The 22,886-nt window shown below is 41.8% G+C and overlaps 1 protein-coding gene across 2 annotated transcripts in view; it reads left to right on the plus strand.

Annotated features, from left to right (window-relative positions):
- The first annotated feature begins 1,541 nt into the window (after positions 1–1,541).
- The window catches only part of LOC121464215 (programmed cell death 6 interacting protein), a 52,897-nt gene continuing 31,552 nt past the window's right edge, over positions 1,542–22,886 (plus strand). The window contains exons 1-3 of one of the 2 annotated variants that reach the window (XM_041676936.1): positions 1,542–1,899; positions 16,833–16,887; positions 19,217–19,286. In XM_041676936.1, the coding sequence (XP_041532870.1) occupies positions 1,694–1,899; positions 16,833–16,887; positions 19,217–19,286 (331 nt within the window). In that variant the 5' untranslated portion in view covers positions 1,542–1,693. The remainder of the gene's footprint in view (positions 1,900–16,832; positions 16,888–19,216; positions 19,287–22,886) is intronic. The other variant, XM_041676937.1, reaches the window with a different exon arrangement.

Consider the following 22,886-nt stretch of genomic DNA (forward strand, 5'->3'; position numbering starts at 1 on the left):
ACTCCGGAAGTTGTCTTCTGACTTCTGCATGCTCCAAATAAATAAAACAATAAAACACGTAAAAATATACAACATTAAAAATATCAGACTTGTTCTCCTGGAGGCCTTTAAAAAACATTTTATGTGTGTGGGGGGGGGGAGGGAGGGAGGAAGGGAGGGAGGGAGAGAAAGAGAGAAACAGAGCGCTGTGCGTGCTCTCGGGCGACCTTGAGTTAAAGGTTGTTGCTAGCTGCTAGAAGTGGGGGCTGGAACCCGACTCTGGTCCTCTTCCTGGCAGAGCAGCAAGCACCACTTTTTAAACGCTAAGCCATTTCTCCAGTTACCGAGGGGAAGTCTTTTTAAAATGTAAAAACAAACTGCTTATGCTGTGCCCATATTGCGGTCCCCCAAAACTACCACAGAGTCTGTTATCATATGCAAAAGCAAAGAGCCTTTATTCAAGCTTGAGCTTGGACCCTCCATCCATCCGACATAGCAGTGAGGTTGGAGAGCCACCGGCCCAGTTGGGGTGGGTTTTTATCATAGCAGAGGCTGGGGTGAGGGATTTCTAAGGGTCAGGACCCCTGATTGGCTGACATTTGTCTAGGGGTGTCTTGGTGAAAGGGGATGGGGGTGTGCTGGGCTAAGGGACGTCAGGTGATCCTATCTATAATGGTTGGAATGTTAGATATTTCCCCTTGGATGGTCTGTTCCTGGGTGGTCTCTATTGAGCCTGTCACGGCTGGGTCCGACACTTTTGTGCCGCAGATCCTACAAAACAAATTGTTTACGTTGACCGCAAGTTCCGTAGTGTTTGTGGCTTCACTCTTCAACCTCGTTTCATTCTATTCTCTGCTTGCCTTTTACGTTCTGGATGTGGGCAGGCGCGCTTTATTCCTCACTTTGATGCCAAGATAGCTTCTCAAACTGCTGGTATCCTTTTAAGTTCACCTTCTGTGAGAATGTTTCTTATCTATGGTAACCGGTGTCCTTACCTGGCTGAGTGCCCTTAGGCAGGTACTTTGCTACTTTGGATCGAGGCCCTGCACACACAATGGACCTTCAGCAGTAGTTGAATGAACCATTATCACAATACTCCCAGGGCCTGAAGGTCTAACAAAAGAGTATTGTACCAGGGGGCATAATAGTTCTAGATCTATAAAATTAAATTTAGGTAGTTTAAAATACAATTGATTAAAATATTTAAATAGAAAAATAAAACAGAATTCAAAGAGAAATTAAAAAATCTTTTGGAGCCAGGCATGGTGGCCCAAGCCTTTAAATTGGGTGGCAGAGGCAGGCAGATCTCCGAGTTCGAGGCCAGCCGGTCTACAGCGCACGTTCCAGGACAGTCAGGGATACACTGAGAAACACTGTCTCGTAAACCAAAAATCAAAACAAAACAAAACAAAAAAACCCAAAAAACTTTCCAAAAGTTTAACCACTGGAGTAGAAGAACGACGAAATGCATTGCGCAGGCGCCGCAGAGGCGCGATCAGGCGAGGGACGCCGGGGTGACACCATCACGTGGCCGCACGGCGCGCCCCTTCAACTGCGCCTGCGCAGGGGCTCCCGGAAGTGGCCGACCTGAAGCTCTGGCGGCTCAGTCCGTCGGCCCGTCGGTCCGCTCGTCCGCTGCCGGTGCCGAGCGCGCCTAGGCCATTGTCGCTGTCCCTCCGTGTCTCCGGCCCGAAGCGGCGGCCGGGTGCTCACCATGTCGTTCATCTGGGTGCAGCTGAAGAAGACGTCGGAGGTGGACCTGGCCAAGCCACTGGTGAAGTTCATCCAGCAGACGTACCCGAGCGGCGGCGAAGAGCAGGCCCAGTACTGCCGTGCGGCCGAGGAGCTCAGCAAGCTGCGGCGCACGGCGCTCGGCCGCCCGCTCGACAAGCATGAGGGCTCGCTGGAGACTCTGCTGAGGTGGGCGCGGGCCGTGGGCTTCCGGCTCCCTGGCTTCCTAACCTCCCTCTTGCTTCCCTCCCTCCCCCCGCCCCAGCCGCCCTCCTTCCCTCCCCCCAGCACTGGCCTCCCCACCCTGACTCAGGCCAGCTGCGTAGGTGTGGTCAGCATTCTTTCCTGGTGAGAGGACTTGTACCCGGCTAGCTTCCTGGTGGCCTCTGTCACCTAGGAGCCTTGCCTGGGAGGAAGTCCGCCACGTAATGGTGTCTCTGGTCTCAGCCGTTTGACTGGTTTTCACTTTCCTGGGTCTTAACAACTGAAGACTCCCTTTTTACAACCGCCGCTTGTGATTTTATTGGGCCGCATCTAAGTTTCCTAATAATAGTTGCAGAAGGGAAGGGAGAGAATTGAGTCACTGGGCCAAATGTCGCTTACTCATCACTTTGTTCACTTGGAATAAGTCACCTAAAGTTCAAACATAATCGAACGACAGATTGACAGTTGCAAAAGTTAGGAGCTACAGTCGTAGCTGAAAGAAAACCTGAGTGACATAGGCCGCTCAAGAGTGGGTTCCTTAAAATCTGTTGACAGGGGGTTTCACACATGTGGAATACATGGGAACTCTGGTACTTGAAGATGACAATATTTCTGTGGTTCCTTGTGATCAAACTTCCTGTAATATCTCGTTTCATGCAAGAGACACTGGTGTATTAGGGTGCAAGTTTCAGAAACCCTGATTTAAGTAGCTTAAGCTAAGATACTCTGGGGACGGAGTTGTCTAGAGACATCCTTTTTAAAGTTTGGCATCAATAGAGATCATCTTGCCACCAAGGTACTTCCTTCGTAGGTGAGCTTTGTGTGGTGAGAGATGGCCACCTGCGGCAGCTCTTACCATAATTATACTGGCTCACAGCACTGCGTAAGCTTTGTTTGTTGAAAGTCTCTGGAGGCTGCTCTGCTTGGTTGGATACATATGTTAATGATTGGGGAAGTGGGCTAAGTTAATGACCTCTGTCTGGGTTACCCAGTTTGTTTAGCTTCTCTGCTCTCCTTGGACCAAAGAAAGATTAATTTGGGAAGGGGAAAGGTTGGTTCTCCAAAGGAAGGGATATTGGATAGGTTGCTCGGAGATTATGTTCCTTTGGTATCAGTTTTAGAGCTAAGACTGTTGGGTTGCAAGGATTATTAGTCTGATAGAATAAGCACTTTTTAAGGTAATGAAGAAATACTTGATGATTCTTTAGAATCAATGTAAAAATTTCAACTTTATGCAGACACCAGCAACATTCAGTGAGGTGTGCTCCCCACCCCTTTGAAATAGGGTTTTGTGTATCCCTGGCTGGCCTCAAGCTCCCCGTCTAGCTGAAGATGACTTTGAACTTCTAATCCTCCTGTTTCCACCATAATCTGTTTTCAGGATGATGGGGTTTTACCCCAGGGCTTCGTGCATGGTAGGCTAACTCTCTGCCTACTGAGCTATATTCCCATCCCTCAAAGTTATTGTGGCATTGGGTGTTGAATTAATGGACTCAGGGATGCTAGCCACCACTGAGGTACATTCCCAGATTAGTAAAATATTTAAAAAGTTGACTTATTTATTTATTGTGTGTGTTACATTTGTGCTCATGTACATGCAAGTGTGTGCACTTAGAGCCCAGAGGTTGACATGGAGGCCCTCTTCCATTGCCCTTCACCGGGAATGGATTATGTAGTCCAGATTGTTCGTGAATTCTCAGTTAGTCCTCCTATCTGCCTCTTGAAAGCTGGGATTAGAAGCATGAGCCACCACACCCAGGCTAGTAAGGTATTAATAGTATTAATAAAGCATACGTGGAGTGTAATGAACCCCATGATAGAGTATGCTTGTTTCCAACACTAAAGCACTTGGGCATATGGTTTTAGGATGTTGGATAAAGTGGCAAACAGTTCAGATGGAGGGCTGTGGGGACTCTACACTGCTCCTTCTCTCCTGCCCTTTGCTGGGAATAAGTGCAGGAACTTTTCTCCTTAGAGGAGTGGAGAGGAGCTGTTGTGAGCCACCTCTGTCATCCTCTTGTAGCAAATAAGTGGTTGTTCGTTTGTTTTGAGGAGCTGGGTAAAGGACTAAACTTTCTACACCTTGTTTTATAGTGCAAGTGTGTACCAGAATTGTTTGGGCTGCATATGATAAAATTGGATAGTTGGGAATCAAATACTTGTGAACTATTCAGATAAAGCATAATATCTTTAATAATCATGCTTGATAATTTTGAAAACAACATTGGCTTATCTTTTCCTTATTAATTTATTTATTATTTGGGAGTGTAGGTGTCTCCTGGAACTCATTATGTAGACCAGGCTGACCCCACAGATTTGCCTTCCTCTGGCTCTTGAGTGTTGGGATTAAAACTGTGCACTGACACTAAATTTGATTTATGATTTTTTTAAACTTGAACTTTTAAGTTAATAAACTTTGGAGAAAAAGAGTTTAAACTAATTCCTCAAGAGTAGAAGCTACCTTAGTAAGTCCTGGTGCACAGCTCCACATGTAGTCTTGCCTGTTTATGTGTTTATACCAATTATCTATCTGTTTCTGAGTGTGAGTTCTGGGTTTATACAGCCATAACACTTGTGTGTTGAGACCAGCGAATGCCCTTGGGTGGTCCTTGCCTTCTACATTGTTTGAGACAGAGTTGCTTGTTCTTGTTGCATGCATCTGCTCTGCTCTCTGGACTTAGAGCTTTTTTTTTTTTTTTTCTCGAGACAGGGTTTCTCCATAGCTTTTTGGTTCCTGTCTTGGAACTAGCTCTTCTAGACCAGGCTGACCTCGAACTCACAGAGATCCGCCTGCCTCTGCCTCCCGAGTGCTGGGATTAAAGGCGTGTGCCACCACTGCTGGGCTATGGCCTTAGAGCTTTTGAAGTTTCCCGTCTCTCTCCCCATCTTGCCCCTAGGAGCACTGGGATTACAGTTATGTGCTACTTTGACTTTTACATGGATTCTGGGCGTTTGAACTTGGGTTCTCATGCTTGTATAGCAAGCGCTTTACCACTGAGCTCTCTCTCCAGCCCATGACATACCTTTTTGTTTCTGACTTGTAAATGCTCTTTTACAGTGTTCTAGGTTAAACATGTAAGTGGTATAACAGTAATGAGAATGATTATTTAAAATTTCAGTTATATATGGTATCCCCCACCCTATAAGTTGTATCTTAGGGTTCTTATTGCTGTGATAAACACCATGACAAAGAAAGCAAGTTGCGGAGGAAAGGGTTTATTTGGTGTATGCTTCCACTGTTCATCATCAAAGGAAGTCAGGACAGGAGCTCAAACAGAACAGGCACCTGGAGGCAGGAACTAATGAAGAGGCCAAGGTTTACTGACTTGCTCTCCATGGCTTGCTCAGTCTGCTTTCTTATGGAACCCAGGACCACCAACTCAGGGATGGCACCACCCAATGAGCTGGGCCCTTCCCCATCAATCACTAATAAGAAAATGCTTGCAGGCTTGCCTACAGCTTGATTTTATGGAGACATTTTTAAACTGATATTTATTGAGCTCTACATTTTTCTCTGCTCCTCTCTCTCTCCCCTCCCACTTCAATCCTTCCTCAGGGTCCCCATGCTCCCAATTTACTCAGGAGATCTTGTCTTTTTCATAGATTAGATCTATGTAAGTCTCTCTTAGTGTCCTCATTGTTGTCTGAGTTCTCTGGGATTGTGGTTTGTAGGCTGGCTTTCTTTGCTTTGTGTTTAAAAACCACCTATGAGTGAGTACATGTGATAATTGTCTTTCTGGGTCTGGGTTACTTCACTCAAAATAATGTTTTCTAGCTCTATCCATTTTCCTGCAAAATTCAAGATGTTGTTATTTTTTTCTGCTGTGTAGTACTCCATTGTGTAAATGTAACACTTTTTCTTATCTATTCTTTGGTTGAGGGGCATTTAGGTTGTTTCCAGATTCTGGCTATGACAAACAAAGATGCTGTGAACATAGTGGAGCACATGTCCTTGTGGCACGATTAAGCATCCTTTGGATATATACCCAAAAGAGATATTACTGGATCTTGAGGAAGGTTGTTTCCTAATTTTCTGAGAAATCGCTACACTGACATCCAAAGGGGTTGTACCAGTTTGCATTCCCACCAGCAGTGCAGAAGTGTTCCCCTTTCCCCACAACCTCTCCAGCATAAGTTGTCATCAGTGTTTTTGATCTTGGCTATTCTTACAGGTGTAAGATGGAATCTCAGAGTTGTTTTGATTTGCATTTCTCTGATGACTAAGGATGTTGAGCATTTCCTTAAGTGTCTTTCAGCCATTTTAGATTCCTCTGTTGAGAGTTCTCTGTTTAGGTCTGTACTCCATTTTCCATTTTCTTTTCTTTTTTTTGGGGGGGGGATTATGTGTTTTTTTGGTGTCCAATTTCTTGAGTTCTTTGTGTATTTTGGAGATCAGACCTCTGTCTGATGTGGGGGTTAGTGAAGATCTTTTCCCATTCTGTAGGCTGTCGTTTTGTCTTGTTGAATGTGTCTTTTGCTTTACAGAAGCTTTTCAGTTTCAGGAGGTCCCATTTATTAATTGTTTCTCTCAGTGTCTGTGCTGCTGGGGTTGTATTTAGGAAGTGGTTCCCTGTGCTAATGTGTTCAAGTGTACTTCCCACTTTCTCTTGTATAAGGCTCAGTGTGGTTGGCTTTATATTAAGGTCTTTGATCCATTTGGACTTGAGTTTTGTACATGGTGATAGATATGGGTCTATTTTCATTTTTCTACATGTTGATATCCAGTTATGCCAGCACCATTTGTATATTTCAAATAAAGCATATTTAGCTTTCTTTTTTCCATTTGATATTTTTTGCTTTTTTTTCAAATATCAGGTGTTCGAAGATGTGTGGATTGATATCTGATATTCAGGATATCTGATGTATGGCCCCTGTGATAGAGGTCACAACCCACAAGTTGAGAACCACTGTTCTAAAGAGTAGGATAGCGGAAAGGAGAAAGGTTGAGAGTCCAAGGTGTTTTCTTGGCTCTGCCACATGTCCTTATGTATCACTGGCTATTATGTGTGCCAACATCTCACAGAAGAGACATACGGAGGATCGGGGAGAACTGAAGAAGGTTGGCAGATATCCCCAACCTGAAAGTGTTAATACTCAGGACCTGAGAGCCTGGGAATGAGTTAGTTTGTTTCTTTCTTAAACTAAGTCACTTTTCAGGGCTGGAACTCCTGCATGCCTTATTGGTGCTCCATGCTTAATTATTTCTGCCCTGGCTGCTCTGGTAGATTTGGCTTCTCATTTGCCTCCCTTCTTGGTCAGATTTCAGCATTTTATGCTTCTTCCATCTTAACATTTTCAAAAGTTTTGTTGAATGCCCTTTCCTTTTTCATTCCCCTTGTCCTTGCTGCATTTCCAGCCTTTCCCCCTGTGGTGGGGTGTTGCTCAGGATTATCCCAAGAGCTTTGCCCACTGCTGTTGGACATGTTCAGATTCTTTTTTAGTAAGGTTTTGGGAGGCAGCAGAGAAGAGCATTTATTCAGATTTATTTAAACAGGAGACTCAGCTCTTTGAAGTTCTTGGGTCATTATATTCCCATAGTCAGGGTATCAGTTTTTTTTTCCCCCCTCCACATCCCTACTGGTCCTTGTTGTCTGATAGTTTGAATTATTGCTGGTAGCTATACTGGGGATGTCAGGTAGCATTTGTTAGTGTGCTGAGGGCAAGCTTTATTCCATATGCTGGCTACTTACTACCTTTTTAAAATGACTTTCTATTGTCCATATTCCTGTCAGGATGATATTTCTTTATTGATTTGTAAAATTGTTTTCTGTATATTTTATTTATTTTTCCAATGTCCAATCAATTTTTTTTAACATTTTGAATGTTAAACATGCAATATATGTTCTTTATCCCCGTTAGACTTGCTCACTATTTGAGCCTTCACTTTCACTCTCCTCCCCTTCCCCTCCTCCCTTTCTCTTTTCCCTCCCTTATCTTCTCCCTCCCTGCCTCCCTCCCTCCTTCCCTCCCTCCTCCCTCCCTGCCTTCCTCCTTCTCTCCCTTCCTCTCTCCTTCCCTCCCTCCCCCCTCCCTTCCTGCCTCCCTCCTTCTCTCCCTTCCTCTCTCCCTCCTTCCCTCCCTTCCTCCCTTCCCGCTACTGTGTGCAAATCAGCCAGGGTTTTTATTTGTAGGCAAGCACTATAGTATCAAATTATATCCTTGTCTCCTTTTACAAACAAAGCAACTGTTTTGTTGTGTCCACCTCTTCTCTTAGTCAGGCATTGACTGTATCCTTCAGCCTTTGTTATATGATAGTCTTCCCCCCATTTTCTTTTGTTTTGTTTTTCGAGACAGAGAATGCCTAGCAGTACTTGATATGTAGTTGCTTGGTCTTTAACTCACAGAGATGCACCTGCTTCTGCCTCTTGAATGCTGGGATTAAAGATGAACAATATCACACCAGGCAGATGATAGTCTTAATAAACATTTTTTGTATTGTATTAGTAGTTTGTAGTTTCAGTTTTTTTTTATTGAGTCATTTTAGATAGATTTTGTAAAAAAATGAAGTTGGTGGGGGCTAACTGCTCTTGCAGAGAAATAGAGCTTGTCCCAACACCATGTAAGGCTGCTCACAGTTGCTTGTAACTCTAGCTCCAGGGGATCCAATGTTTCTGGCCCTTCAGGTAGCTGAACACATGCTCATGCACACACAGTCACACAGGCATACACTTAATTAAAAGCAGTAAACTACATCTTTCAAAAATGAAGCTGATGGACTTGGTTTTGTAATGTCTTAAGTATTTTCCAAACACATATGTTTTAATTATTAAGAAAGAAAATACTATGATTCCATTTTACTTCATAATTATTGCTTATATTCTGATTATTGATTTAGGAGTGGAGAGATACTGTGATAATACTCTATACTAATGATATTGCTACTGTGTGTATGTGCGCGTGCGAGAGAGAATATGGATCTGAATGAATGTGGGTATGATTATGTGTCTAGGTCAGAGGAGTTGGCTCTCACCTCCCACCTCATTCAGACAGGGTCTTTGTTCAGTGCTGGGTGGGCTTGCTGGCCTGTGAGCTGCTGGGCATTGTCCGCTAGTCTCCAGGATTCCAGCTGAGGGCATGACTGCTTCTGGCTTTTCCGTTGATTCTGAAGGTCAGAACTCAGGCATTCAGGTTCGTGTGGCTGGTGCTTTACCCATTGAGCCCTGTCCCCATTCTCCAGAAACACTTTAAAAGATTTTAATTTTTATTTATGTGTGTCTGTGTGCTACATGTTTATGGGTGTCTGCAGAGCTCATAAGAAGGCCCTTGTGAGCTGGAGTTAAAGGTGGTTGTGAGCTGCCTGACATGGATGCCAGGAACTGAATTGGTGCTCTTAACCACCGAGCCATCTCTCCAGCCCCTCCAAAGCACTTTTAAGACTAGACTTTGCCCTGTATCTTTGATATTTTCAAAGAAATGTACTAATTGCTAGTTTTCCCCCCATAAGATTTCTGTTTTTAGCAATGTGTAGAATAAAAACCCAGGCAGGCCCTGCCTGTGCTAAGTGTGTGCTCTATTGAGGAAGATTTTAAATTCCTCCTAACAGAGTTTTAATATGAATTTGCTTTAATTTTTTTTTTTTTTTTTAGTGCTGAAGTTTTGCTAAACAGTAGGGAACATCTTAAAAGCACTAAGGTCATTTTAGATAGATGTTTGCTTGTTGCTACAGTTATGTGTGGATTGTGTATCCAGCCACTGTCTCAAGCACTTTGTGCATATTGTATCATTTATTCCTCTAAGGCAGTGGTTCTCAGCCTATGGGCCTTGACCCCTTTGGGGTCACATCAGATATCCTGCACATCAGCTATTTACATTACAATTCATAACAGTACCCAAATTACAGTATGAAGTAGCAATAAAATGATTTTATGGTTGGGAGTTGCCACAACATGAGGAACTGTAGTAAAGGGTCGCAGTGTTAGGAAGGTTGCGAACCACTGCTTTAAGGGAAGCATTACTTCTCCGTAGGAGTCTTTAGACTGAGAGAGTTCTATAATTTGCAGGTGGTCTGCTACCTAAGACACTGAATGAATCCTTGGGTTGTCTGCTTGCAAAGTCTGAGTTCTACTCACTGTGATAGCTTTTTTTTTTTGTTTTGTTTTCATTCTTTGAGACAGGGTTTTCCTTTGTTGCCCTGACTGTCCTGGAACTCACTCTGTAGACCAGGCTGGCCTCAAATTCATCTGCCATTGCCTCCCAAGTGCTGGGATTAAAGGCATGTGGCAACAGTGCCTAGCTTCACTCTGACATCTTTAAATATGCTTAGAATTTAAAATTTTAAAGAAATGATTAAAAATGCACTGGTTTCTAGGAATGATCCCCCCCCCCCCCCCGTGTGTGTGTGTGTGTGTGTGTGTGTGTGTGTGTGTGTATATGTGTATCTATCTGTGTGTGTGTCTTGGCTCTTATGTCTTGGTATGGGTATGGAGGTCAGAGGACACTCTATAGGAGTTGGCTGTCTGGTCAGGCTTGGTGGCAAGTATCTTGCCCTACTGAGCTTTCTGGCCAGCCCTGAAGAGATGTTTATTTCTAAACTAAAATCTTTAGGGATTTTTGTCCTTTACTGTATTGTTTTCTATGTTGGTTGTGCTTTGAGAGCCATCTTTTAGGCATTGCATATTGGCTTTCTCTCAGGCTGTGTTAAACTTGCTCAGGTCTCTTTACATTGTAAGGTACATGTTAGAGTTAAGAGTTAAGTTAGAGTCTTGATATAGCCAAGTCCCTGTGAATGATAAAGAGAGAGGGGTGTGGTTCACTATACCATTTTGATAGATTTCCTTCCTGGAGAACTTTAGTACCTGAGACAGATGAGAACCAGAGGGTTGCTAGTTAGTGGTAGTTAGTGGTATCTGTTCCTTCTTTGGAAGTGTTTGGCTCTTCGGGAACACCATTTTGTCTGTGGTAACTAGTTAACCTCATGTCCCTCTTGTAAAGACATGGCTGGTCTTGTTGGAGTTTGCTCCATGTTGGTCAGACATTTCTGATTTCCACTGACTGTCCTCTCATAAACTTCCCTGTCACCTCCCATAACATATTCTAAGGCAGCCATCTCATCGTTTGTGATCATGTAAATGTGGAATATAGATAGCCTCTTCTCCCCATTCAACTCAAGGCTTTGCTATTTGACCTCAGGTTGTGGAGGTTGAGGCTCAGTATAAAGGTTTCAGTATATTCTATGCAGTCATTCTTTTTCTACCTTTGAAACAAGGAACTTCCTGTCTTTTTGCCTTCCTTGCTTACTTTCCAGCCGAGATCAGAATTAGAACTAATGGGTTGCCTGTTTTGTATGGCTTGGGGACACCTCTTGGGTGAATTAGCACTGTGAGCCTTGGTAGCCTAATGGTATTCTGTGTTTCATTCTGCTCTTTGCTTTCCTTACTATGCTGCTGTAACATGAGGAGCGGCTTGTCCGGGTTTTTGTCTTTTTTCAGCAGGGCAGGTCACATCTTGCTTCTTCCGTGGTCTGGGGAGGACCGGGAGGAATGGGCTTTCTTTCTCCTTCCTAGAATTCTCCTGTTCTCATCGCCCCACCTCTACTTCCTGTCTAGTTGACCCGCCTATACTTCCTGCCTGGCCAATCCGCATTTATTTAAAACATGATTGACAGAATATAGACAATTATCCTGCACCATGCTGCCACCCACACATTGGTGACTGTGCTCAGCCATGCTTGACTTCCAGTAGTGGGCCCCTAGTCTGGAAGTTTACAGTGAATTATGTTCTTTAAAGGAGAGGAGAGTGTATTGAAATTTGGGTGTGGTTTAGTGCTGTGACAAAATACCAAAATACCCGAGAAAAACAGAGTGCTGCATTTGTTAACTGTGTAAAGATATGTTGAATTTATATTAATTAAATAAAATTAACCTGGGCTCACAGAGGCAAGGTTAGCAACTGGTTGGCAGGAAGTAGCTTGGAGGAGCTTAGCATTTTTTTTTTTTTTTTGCTTTTGTTTTTAGTTGGGTGGTTTGGAAGGTAGTGGCTTCCCAGTATGATAGCAGTTCTAACTCTCTGAGCTCACAGGTTTTCTTCCCAGCCGTTGAATCTTGAGTTTTATTAGAATGATAGAGATTTAGTTAAAAGAACTACCCTTAGCGGCAACAACAACAGAGCAGAATTCTGTCTGGGAGCAGAATTTTCGTCAGCTGCTGCTTCTAGACAGGGCCTCTAGTAGTTTAAAGCGTGGCCACTGAGGAAGGTGAACCAACATCTTCCCCTAAAGGTATCAGTAAAGCTGCAAACTTTTAAATGCATTTACTGCTTGGGTCCTAGGTCCTAGAAATACCCTTGGACATGTTAAACTCTTAATATGGGCTTACTGAATGAGTATAAATGAGTGAATGGAGGAATGTCTGCCCAGACAAAGAAGGGGTAAGGGGGAAAGGTTTCTAGGTATAGAGGAGAAAAAACAAGACTGAAGGTCCTGAGCCAGAGAGAATGTAATTTATTGACCTGAATGTCTAGTGAATATCTCAATGTTAGGCCTGAGAGTTGAGTGATGGCCAAATAATATACAACATCATTAAAAAATTTGAAAGTAATAATGTGTGTTACTGTTCTGTAACATGAGGAGCAGGCTGCTTGTTGTCCTGGCTGCCCGGCTATCTTACACCTGAAAGAATCACACAGAAACTGTATTCATTTAAACACTGCCTGGCCCATTAGCTCTAGTTTCTTATTGGCTAATTCTTAACCCATTTCTATTAATACTTAATATTATTAAGTATTATAATATATAATACTTATATATTATAATACTTATATATAATTATAATATATAATACTTAATATTATTAAGTAATATAATATATTATTATTATTATTCTTAACCCATTTCTATTAATCTGTGTATTGCCATGTGACTGTGGCTTACTGGGAAGATTCTAACCAGCGTCCATCTCAGGCAGGAGATCCATGGCGTCTCTCTGTCTCTCCTTCTTCCCAGCATTCAGTTCTGTCTTCTCCATGCCTACCTAAGTTCTGCCCTATCAAAAGGCCAAGGCAGTTTCTTTATTCAACCAATGAAAAGCAGCACATAAACAGAAGGACCTCCTACACCACTGTTCCCTTGTTATGATAGAACACTGTGACTGAGGCGACTTAGCGGAAAGGATTTATTTGAACCTGTGTTTCTAGAGCAGTGGTTTTTAAACCCGTGGGTCACAACCGCTTTGACAAATCCATCTCCAAAAATATTTACCTTACAATTCATAACAGTAGCAAAATTACAGTTATGGAGTAGCAACAAAAACAACTTTATGGTTGGGGGCCACTGTTGAAGGTGGCTGCTTGTTTGTCCTGGTTGCCCAGAACTGAAATAATCACACAGAAACCATAGTATTTAAATCACTCCTTGGCCCATTAACTCTAGCTTCTTATTGGCTAACTCTTATATATTAATTTAACCCATTTCTATTAATCTGTGTATTGCCACATGGCTGTGGCTTACCAGCTAAAGTTCATCCGTCTCTGGCGGGGCTATATGGCATCTCTCTGACTCCGACTCCTTTCTCCCAGCATTCAGTTTAGTCTTCCACGCCTACCTAAGTTCTGCCCTATCAACAGGCCCAGAGCAGCTTTTTTATTAACCAGTGGTATTCACAGCATATAGAGGGAAATCCAATATCAGGTCACCAGAACATGAGGAACTGTACTAAAGAGTTGCACTGTTAGGAAGGTTGAGAACTACTGCCCTAGAGGAATGAGCTCACCATCATGGGGAGGCATCAGATAAGGCAGCTGGAGCAGCAAGCTGAAGGCTCACATCTTGAACCACAAGCAGGGAGAGAGCACATGAAAAATGGTAAAATTCTTTGAAACATCAAAGCCCACCCCAGTGACATACTTCCTCCAGCAAAGCCACACCTCCTAACCCTCCCAGTTAGCACCATCAACTGGGGCTCAAGTGATCATATGCCTGAGACCATGGGGCATCTCTTTTACTACCTCAACAGTAGTTCATCAAAAGGCTTTCATACTTAACATTTTGTTCCTAGGGATAAGGACACTTTCTTATGGAATCCAGCCATGTCTTTGACAATCAGGAAGCTGGCTGACTTCATTTAATCTGCCCAACTTTGCTGATACTCCAATAGTGAGGTTTACAGGTCCCGGGTCTGACTTCCACGGTGCATTGCTTCAGTTACTAATGCCTTTTCAATGTCCTTTGGTCTGAACAGTTCTCCTCTTGTCTTTTGAACCTTAGCTTTCCTTTCCTTTTCTGGTTACTAGGAATCAGATGCTAGGTTAGAGATGGCTCAACGGTTAAGAGCACTTGAGTGTTCCATAGGTCCTGTGTTCAATTTCTAGCAGCCACATGGTGGCTTACAACCATCTGTAATGGGATCAGATTCCCTCTTTTGGTGTGCATGAAGACAGCATTCATATAAAATACATGAATAAATAAATCTTTAAAAAAAATGCTAGGCCAGTGGATTGCATCCTGCCTATGACCTTGAGGAACATAGTTACTTTGCAGAATGTCCTTTGATAAAAGGTGTTCTCTCTCTCTCTCTCTCTCCTCATTCTCTCTGGAGACAAGGTCTTTCTATGTAGTCGTGACTGTCCTGGAACTCACTGTATAGGCCAGGCTTGTTTTGAACTCACAGAGATCCTGAGTGCTGTGGTTAAAGGCGTGTGTCACCATTTCTGGCTCCCCTCATTAAGGTTTTCTTCAGATTGCCTTGTGGCTTGGTTGTTTATGCCCAGGTGGACCAGTGCAGCTTTTAGGGCATATTAGCCATGTGACAGCTTAGGTTTCTGTTACTTGGTTAAGACACTGTTTGCCAGGTTCACTGACTTTATAGTTACTGAGTATGTTGTACTTTAAGTGCTTGTAGAGCTAGCACATCAAACTTTATTGATACTGTTTTATTATGGCCTCAAACTCTGATTCTTCCATCTCCCTATTGCTGAGATTCTAGCTGTGCACCACTGTCTTTAGCTTATATAATGCCAGAGATTAAACCCAGGGATTTGTACATCCTCTGATTGTCGGCTAAAGGCTCACCCTGAGCAATGTCTTGGGCATGGATCAGTTTGCTTTGTTATGTGAAATGTTGGCTACTGTGTAGAACACATATTGCAACATACAAGAAAGAAGGTTGTTAGATTGATATGCTTGATTTGGTTGTGCTTTGTGAGTTTTGGGAACTATGTGTGTTAGTGATGGACATACCTAAAATGTCCGAAAGCTGGTAGATCTGTTGTTAATCAGTTGACCAGCTATGCGAATGTGTCCAATGGACATAGACTTAGTCAACCTTTTTTAAATTTTGAGACAGGCTCTTTCCGTGTAGCCATGGTTGTTCTAGAATTTGATGTGTAGACAAGGCTGGCCTCAGCCTTTGCCTCCCCAGTACTGGGATTAAAGCAGTGAGCTGTCACCCCAGACCAAACATTGTGATCATAACAAAATATTGTAAGAAATACAAAATTGTTGGGTGGTAGTGGCTCATGCCTTTAATCCCAGCACTTGAGAGGCAGAGGCAGGTGGATCTCTGTGAGTTTGAAGCCAGCCTGCTCTACAGAGTGAGTTCCAGTACAGCCAAGGCTACACAGAGAAACACTATCTTGAAAAACTGGAAAAAAATACAAAGTTTTCAAGTAGGTGTTTATTTACTTTTACTCTATAATACTAGATGAATATCTGTGGTGATGAATATCTGGTGTTGGAGGTCCTTCTGTCTATGTGTTGCTTTCATTGGTTAATAAAGAAACTGCCTTGGCCTGTCAATAGTGCAGAACTTAGGTAGGTGGGGAAATTGGACTGAATGTTGTGAGAAAGAAGGGCGGAGTCAGGGGACGCCATGGATCCACCTCCAGAGATAGACATGCTAGAGCTTGGCTGGTAGGCCATGACCTCGTGGTGATGCACAGATGAATGGAAATGGGTTAAATTAAGATGTAAGAGTTAGCCAATAAAAAGTTAGAGCTAATAGGCCAAGCAGTGATTTAATTAATACAGTTTCTGTGTGGTTATTTTGGTTCTGGGTGGCTGGGACAAACAAGCTGCCTCCCTCCTATAAGTATCCCTTTTCACTTTTTGGTGTAGTTCTTTATTGTGCACAGTTTAGTGTGTGGCTTAATTGTTAAAGGACTGTGTTTAGTAACCTTAAAACAAACAATTAAATTGGATTTGTGGGCCACTGTGTTGGGGACAAATAGTGTCTTGATATTGCATTGCTGTGAAGAGACACTGTGACTGTTGCAGTGCTTATTACAGAAAACATTTAACTGAGGATTGCTTAGTTTCAGAGGTTTAGTCCGTTATCATCATGGTGGGAAGTATTGCAGCAAGCAGACAACATGGTGCTGGAGAGGTAGCTGACTGAGAGTTCTCCATCCAGATCCACAGGCAGCAGGAAGAGAGATACTGTCACTGATTGGAGCTTTTGAAACCCCAGTGACATATTTCCTCCACAAGGCCATTCCTACTCCAACAAGGTCCCGCCTCCTGATTCCTCTCAACTAGTACCACTCCTTAATGACAAGACATTCAAATCTGTGAGCCTATGGGGCCATTTTCATTCAAACCGCCACAAGTAGTTTTGGTATATTCTTTAAAAAAAAACTATTATTTTAGTTTTATGTTTATGGGTGTTTTACCTGCATGCATGTGCACCATATGCATTCCTGGTTTCCATAGAGGCCAGAAGAGGATGCCAGAGTCCAGAAATCTGGAAATAGAGTTACAGATGTTTGGGAGCTACCATGTGTGTTCTGTGTTGAACCCAGTCCTCTGAAGAGCAGCCAGTACTCTTAACTGCTGAGCCATTTCTCCAGCTCCTATGTGTGTGTGTGTGTGTGTGTGTGTGTGTGTATACATACATACATACATATAAATATATAAAGCAATTGGACTTATGTAAGTTCATATCATTTTACCCTGCTAATAATTAATCTTTCTTTCTTTTTTTTTTTAGATATTATGATCAGATTTGTTCCATTGAACCCAAGTTCCCATTTTCTGAAAATCAGGTAAACTATTAATTTTATTATAAAGTTGTGTGTTGATGACAGGTCACCCATTTCCTCCCACCTAGGATACTGTTTCATTAAAGTCATTGATGTGTCTTTACTATGTTTAGGCTTTTGTGGAGTTTTATATAAATTAGAATTTCTGAGGTCTGTCTGATGTGAATATTTGTCCTGAAGATTCTCCTGAATTCTCTTCATGTTTTCCTTAGTCCAGAGTGTTAATTTGTATCTTATACCAAATGGGATCTGCTTATAGATGGAAATAATGTGCTATTTTCTCCTGGACTTTTTGTTCTTAGTTTTTTGAGGGGGTGAAGGGTTGAGACAGGGTCTCTTTAAACAGCCCTGTCTGTGCTGGAACTCACTGTGTAAATCAGGCTGGCCTTGAACTCATAGAGATCTATCTGCCTCTGCTTGCCTCCTGAGTGCTGGGATTAAAGGCTTGTGCCGTCATGCACAGCTCTCCTTGGATTTTACAAAATTGACTTTGGTTGGAGCTGGTGAGATGGCTCAGTGGTTAAGAGCACTGACTGCTCCTCCAGAGGACCCAGTTCAATTCCCAGTAACCACATGGCAGCTCGCAGCTGTCTGTAGATCCAGTTCAAGAGAATCTGACATCATTATACCAAATGTGCATGAAATAAAGTTAAATAAAGTTTAAAAAAAAAAAAGAATGAAACTCGGCTTAGCCCGATTCTATTTTTAAAAAAAATTGACTTTGGTTTTATAAAATTGAGAAGGAAATTATTAATTCAAGAAGTACTCTGTTTTGTGCTTTCAAAATTATTGGTAAAAAATTATTGGTACAAAATACGCTTATATTTTTAAGATACAAGAATGTCAGCCTTACTTTGTCTTAAAGGATAGCTGTTGAAGTTGTCGGTAGTTTCTTAATAGATTTATGTGAGAGACGTGATGAAGTCTTTAAAGTGTGTAGTGCTTCTAGATCTTAAAATGGCAAAAGAAAAGTTCTTTGTGGGCCTGATGACTGAGCCATTAAGAGAGTGTTCCACTCTTGCATGGGTTTCCAATCATTTCTAGCTCCACATTTGGGGGTCCAGTACGCTTTCCTGGACTCTATGGTCCCCTTCCTACTCTTTATCTTCTCTCCCTCCCCCATACACATGGAAATAAATTAAAATTATTTTTAAAAAAGTACTTTATACATTTTTTTTTTTTGAAACAGAGTTTCTCTGTGTAACCCTGACTGTCCTGGAACTTGCTCTGTAGACCAGGCTGGCCTCAAACTCAGAGATCTGCCTGCCTCTGCCTCCCAAGGGCTGGAATTAAAGGCATGTGCTACCAAGAGGATCTCTTAAGATCAAAGCCAGCCTGGTCTATAGAATGAGTTTCAGGGCAGCCAGGACTATATATACAGGGAAACCTAGTCTATAAAAATAAAACAACAGAAAGAACTAGGGAGAGATGTAGTTTCCTCCTCCCGCTTTTTTGGTGCTAGAAATTGAATCTGTGGCTCCTAAGCATTGTACCACCAAAATATATTCCCAGCCCTCTTCCTGCCTCACTAAGTGTTGAGGCTGGTCTTCAACTTACTCTGTAGCCCAAGCAGGCCTTGAACTTGTGATCTTCCTGCCTCAGCCTCCTGAGAAGCTGGAATTAAAGGCCTGTATATAAATTCGTTAAGTTGCATAGTCTTTGAGTCTGGTTAATTTTTGATGTGTGGTATTTTTATTCTAAAGTAAATACTTTATTATTTTTAAAGTGATAAAGCAAAAAAAAAAAAAGGTCAGATGTGGTGTCACACACCTTTCATTCAAGCATCCAGGCGACAGAGACAGACAGACAGATTTCTATGGGCTGAAGAGTATCCTTTTCCAGGGCTAAATAATGAAACCTTGTTTCAGGGGGGGAAAAAAAGGAGGCTGTATTTATTATATGTGTGTATATGATGTGTATCAGTGTGTGTGTCATGGTCTGCATGTAGAGGTCAGACAACTCTGTTGGTTCCAGGGACTGAACTCAGCTTGTAATGATTGTGGGACAAGCTCTCTCTGCCTGCTGAGCCATCTCACCAGCCCATTTTTCCTACTTTGGTAACAGTGCTTTTCAGTTTGGTCCACCAGGAAAACTTGTGGTGCTTTTTCTCCTTTGCTTGTCTTTGTTTATAAAGACCTCATAGAATGATGTTTTGAAATAGCTTAATGCTAGTGTTTTACATGGAAAATAAATGCCTTTAAGAAGGAAAGGGGGTCATTGTTTAAAGGTGGCAGCTGTACAAGGAGCTCTGTCCTTTTCCTTGGGTTTTCTTCAGTATTTAACAAGGTCCAAGGTGGTAATAGAAGTTTTTGTTTCCTCTCATTCATTCTAGATCTGCTTGACATTTACGTGGAAGGATGCTTTTGATAAAGGTTCCCTGTTTGGAGGATCTGTAAAATTGGGTATGTAATTTTTTTTTTTTTTATTGAAAAAATTTCTGCCTCTTCCCCGCCTCCCATTTCCCTCCCCCTGGGTATGTAATTTTTAATAAAAATTATAAACTTGACTTGAGCATTTTTACTGCTTTTAGATTTTTTTAAAGTTGCTCTCCTAATTCCTTGTGATTACTAAAGTTTTGTTTTTTTTAAATTTCATTTTATTTTTAACTTCAACTTCTAATCCAATGTAATTTCAAAATATTTGCAGAGCCCATGCCTTGCCAGGCACTGTCCTAGTTACAAAGATATATAAGGCAGTTGTATTCAGTTTGGTTGTGAAGACAGTTATCTCACTGAAATGTACTATGTGTACATGTGTGTAGGGTACACCAGGGGATGATGTTTTGATCCACGAGAGACTACATGTATGATGGTGGCCACATACGATTGTTGTCTGGTGATACTGTACCTGTCTTACTTTGTGTAACTACACGCACAACAACAAAGTGCTTAGCGGCTCATTTCTCAGAACATATTGAAGTTACTGAGGCATAGCTGTAAAATCTCATGGGAGCATAGATGAGGAAGAAGTTCTACCCGCAGAAAGCAAGCAATAAGTTAGGTCTTGAAGGATGAGTTTGTACAAACATCATAACCAAGGTCAGAAAGTGAAGTCATTTTGATCAGACAGCACAAGCCTTAATTTCCTCATCTGAAAAGTGGAAATAGTGTTTACTTCATGGAGTAACTGTGTAGGATAAAAGAGTGAAAACATTTAAAGTCTTTAGACAGTGTTCATTAAGTATTAACTGCAATGAATAATAAATAATCATGCTGTTACTATGTATAAATTATAGTATATTTGTATACACATTGTATGATGCCCATAAGAAGTAAAGGTATTTCTTATATAGTAGAAATACCTATGTAAGATCTAACAGCAAGGGGTGGTGGTGGCGGACACCTTTAATCTCAGCACTTGGGATGTGAATCTCTGAGTTTGAGGCCAGCTTGGTTTACATAGCGAGTTCCAGGACAGCCAGGGCTACACAGAGAAACCTTGTCTCAAATAAAAAGCAAACAAACAAAAAGATACAGGATAGACTATATATCTTAAGATAGTGTGTATATATATATATATATATATATAGTATGTACATAGATATACTTAAGTAAATATATGTGTTTACTTTATGTATAGGTGAGAAAATAGGAATATTGTAAAATATTATGTATGTTCTATATAAGATGTGATCAATGCAATAATTATTGTTATGGCTTGAAACCATAGATTGAATTGGATTTAGGAAAGCAATTGTAGTGGAGCATAGACTGTAAAGAGGTACAAATGTGCTCTTGAATTTTGCTTTCCCACTTACATATGAAGAGCCAGCCATTACTGTTACTTACTTACCCAGGGTTTCCTGTCTAGTATGTTACTGAATTCTCCAGGAATGCGATAAGGAAAGACACTTTCATTGCGAGTTGAGTATACTGGCTTGGAAAGGTTAAGTGACTTGTGGAGGGTGTGCAGCTCGGGCTTAAAGGGGCTGAGATGGGAATGCAGAGAGCCTGCTCCAGGACTAGATCATTTTGAGAGATCTGCGGGAGATGATGAGCCTGGATTAGGTAATGGGTATGGTCAGAGAAAGTTGGGCTTGGAAGGAATTTTAGGAGGTGAAATTGACTGGCTTTATCTCACTGTCAGAGAGATGAGGAGGAGCTAAGAGTCTGAGATTTGACCTGCTGGATATTTAGTTTTTGATAGGTTGAGTTTGGCTTTTCAGTTATGTCTGTGTAAGATTTCTCTGACATTTGGTAATAGTAGATTTGAAACTCAGATGAGAGAGAGCGAGCGAGGAGATCTAGATTTGCTAACAGTTACTCATGGATAAAGATCCATTCACCTTTGACAGATTATAGGCAAAATCACATAAAATCTAGAACTAGGGTGAAGTTGAGAAAAAGTGTTTGGACTGTGGAGGACCAAGAAGAAACATTCTCCATGGAAGTGAATGTTGAAGTGTTTTCAAGGCCATGCTGTCCAGTGGTCCCTACACTTGGTTTCATACTAGCACAGTTGGGGGGCCTTGTTAAAATTACCATTCTGTAGCGCCAGGACTTAGGATGGGGAGGCAGGTTTATCAATTTTAGCTTGGCCTTGGCTACATAAGAGTTCTTGGCCAGCCTTGGTACCCTAAAATGGCAACAGCAATAACTGTGTATACAGTTTTATGCATGTACAGCCTTAAGGTTTCTTTAAGGATGTTAACTCGGATCTTTGACTTGTTGAAATTATCTACATTTATTCTGGGCTCAGTTTTTAGTTACCTTTGTTTTTTGAGATAGTGTCTTATGTAGTCTAGGCTGACTTGATCTCCTTATGTAGCCAAGGAGGACTCAGAAACCCTGATTCTCCTGCCTTCATTTCCCAGAATGCTGGGAGTACAGGTGCATACTACCATTTTACCTTGATCATCTGTTTCTCTCAGGATCTCCGCATACTATTTGCCTTTTTCATGTTACTTTGTTTTCTTATAGTTATTTAGAATGCAGATTGGAGCAATTGGTGTGTCTGCTGAGTGAGTGAGTGAGGAGATCATGATGGGTTTGGGAACAAGTAGAGAACTGGATGCTTTTAGAGAGGTGTCAACTACTTCCTGGCCCTACTGTGTGCAGTAAACAGCTGTCTTTTGCTCTGGTTCTTTGAGATGGAATGTGCACTGTTCAGTGAAGACAGCCTTCTGAGTGGTTTGGTTTGGTGATCAATGTCTCTTCTGTCAGCTTCTGGCAGACATGTTAATCCTCTTGTTTTTGAATCTCACTGTCCTAAGTACTGCATGTAAGTAGACTTACATGTCTTCTTTTTAAGAAGTTGTAAGAAGCATAATGCATGGGGTTACCTTTTAACCATTTTGAAGTATGTGGTTTTTAGTAGTGCAAGGGTACATCACACTGTAAACACCTCTGCAAAGGTGCTTTAATTCATTAAACAACAGCCTTTTGACCCCATCTTTCGTACCCGCTGTCTTTGTACTTTTGTCTCTAAGACTTTGACTCCCTTAGGTATTTCCTGTAAGTGGAATCCTAGTCTTTCATGACTGCTTATTGCACTTAGTGTAATGTCCTCAAGGTTTGTCTTACATGTAGGTTCCTTTCTTGAAAGTTGACTAGTGAATACTTTATTGAATGTTTCTACGTCATTTTGTTTATACTTCTGTTGGTTGATGCTCCCTCAGGTTGCTGTTTGAACATAAGTGCAGAAATTCCCCCATGAGATTCTGCATTCAGCTCTTTTTGCATGTGCCCTGGAGGGGTTTCTGGGTCATAAGAATCATTTTAAGATTTTGAGGTCTGGCATACTATTTCCTATAGACCTGCCACATTTTGTATTCCTTCAAGTAGAAGTTGCAGTTTATCTCTGTTGTTTATTTCTTTTTAAAAGTTAATGAGCTGTGTTGGTACATGTGGGTTGTGTGGATTTTTCATCAGAGAAAGGGGGATCTGGAAGACCATCAAGGAAGCACTGGTATGCTTATGTTGTTGTAAGGACTGGTGTGTGTACATATGCATGCATTGTGGGGGGAAGATAAAAATTTGAGAGGTCATAGAAAATTGGAAATG

The sequence above is a fragment of the Microtus oregoni genome, unplaced genomic scaffold (assembly GCF_018167655.1).
Source record: "Microtus oregoni isolate MIOR12 unplaced genomic scaffold, Mior012 000028F_ref0000031, whole genome shotgun sequence".
Taxonomy (NCBI): Eukaryota; Metazoa; Chordata; class Mammalia; order Rodentia; family Cricetidae; genus Microtus; species Microtus oregoni.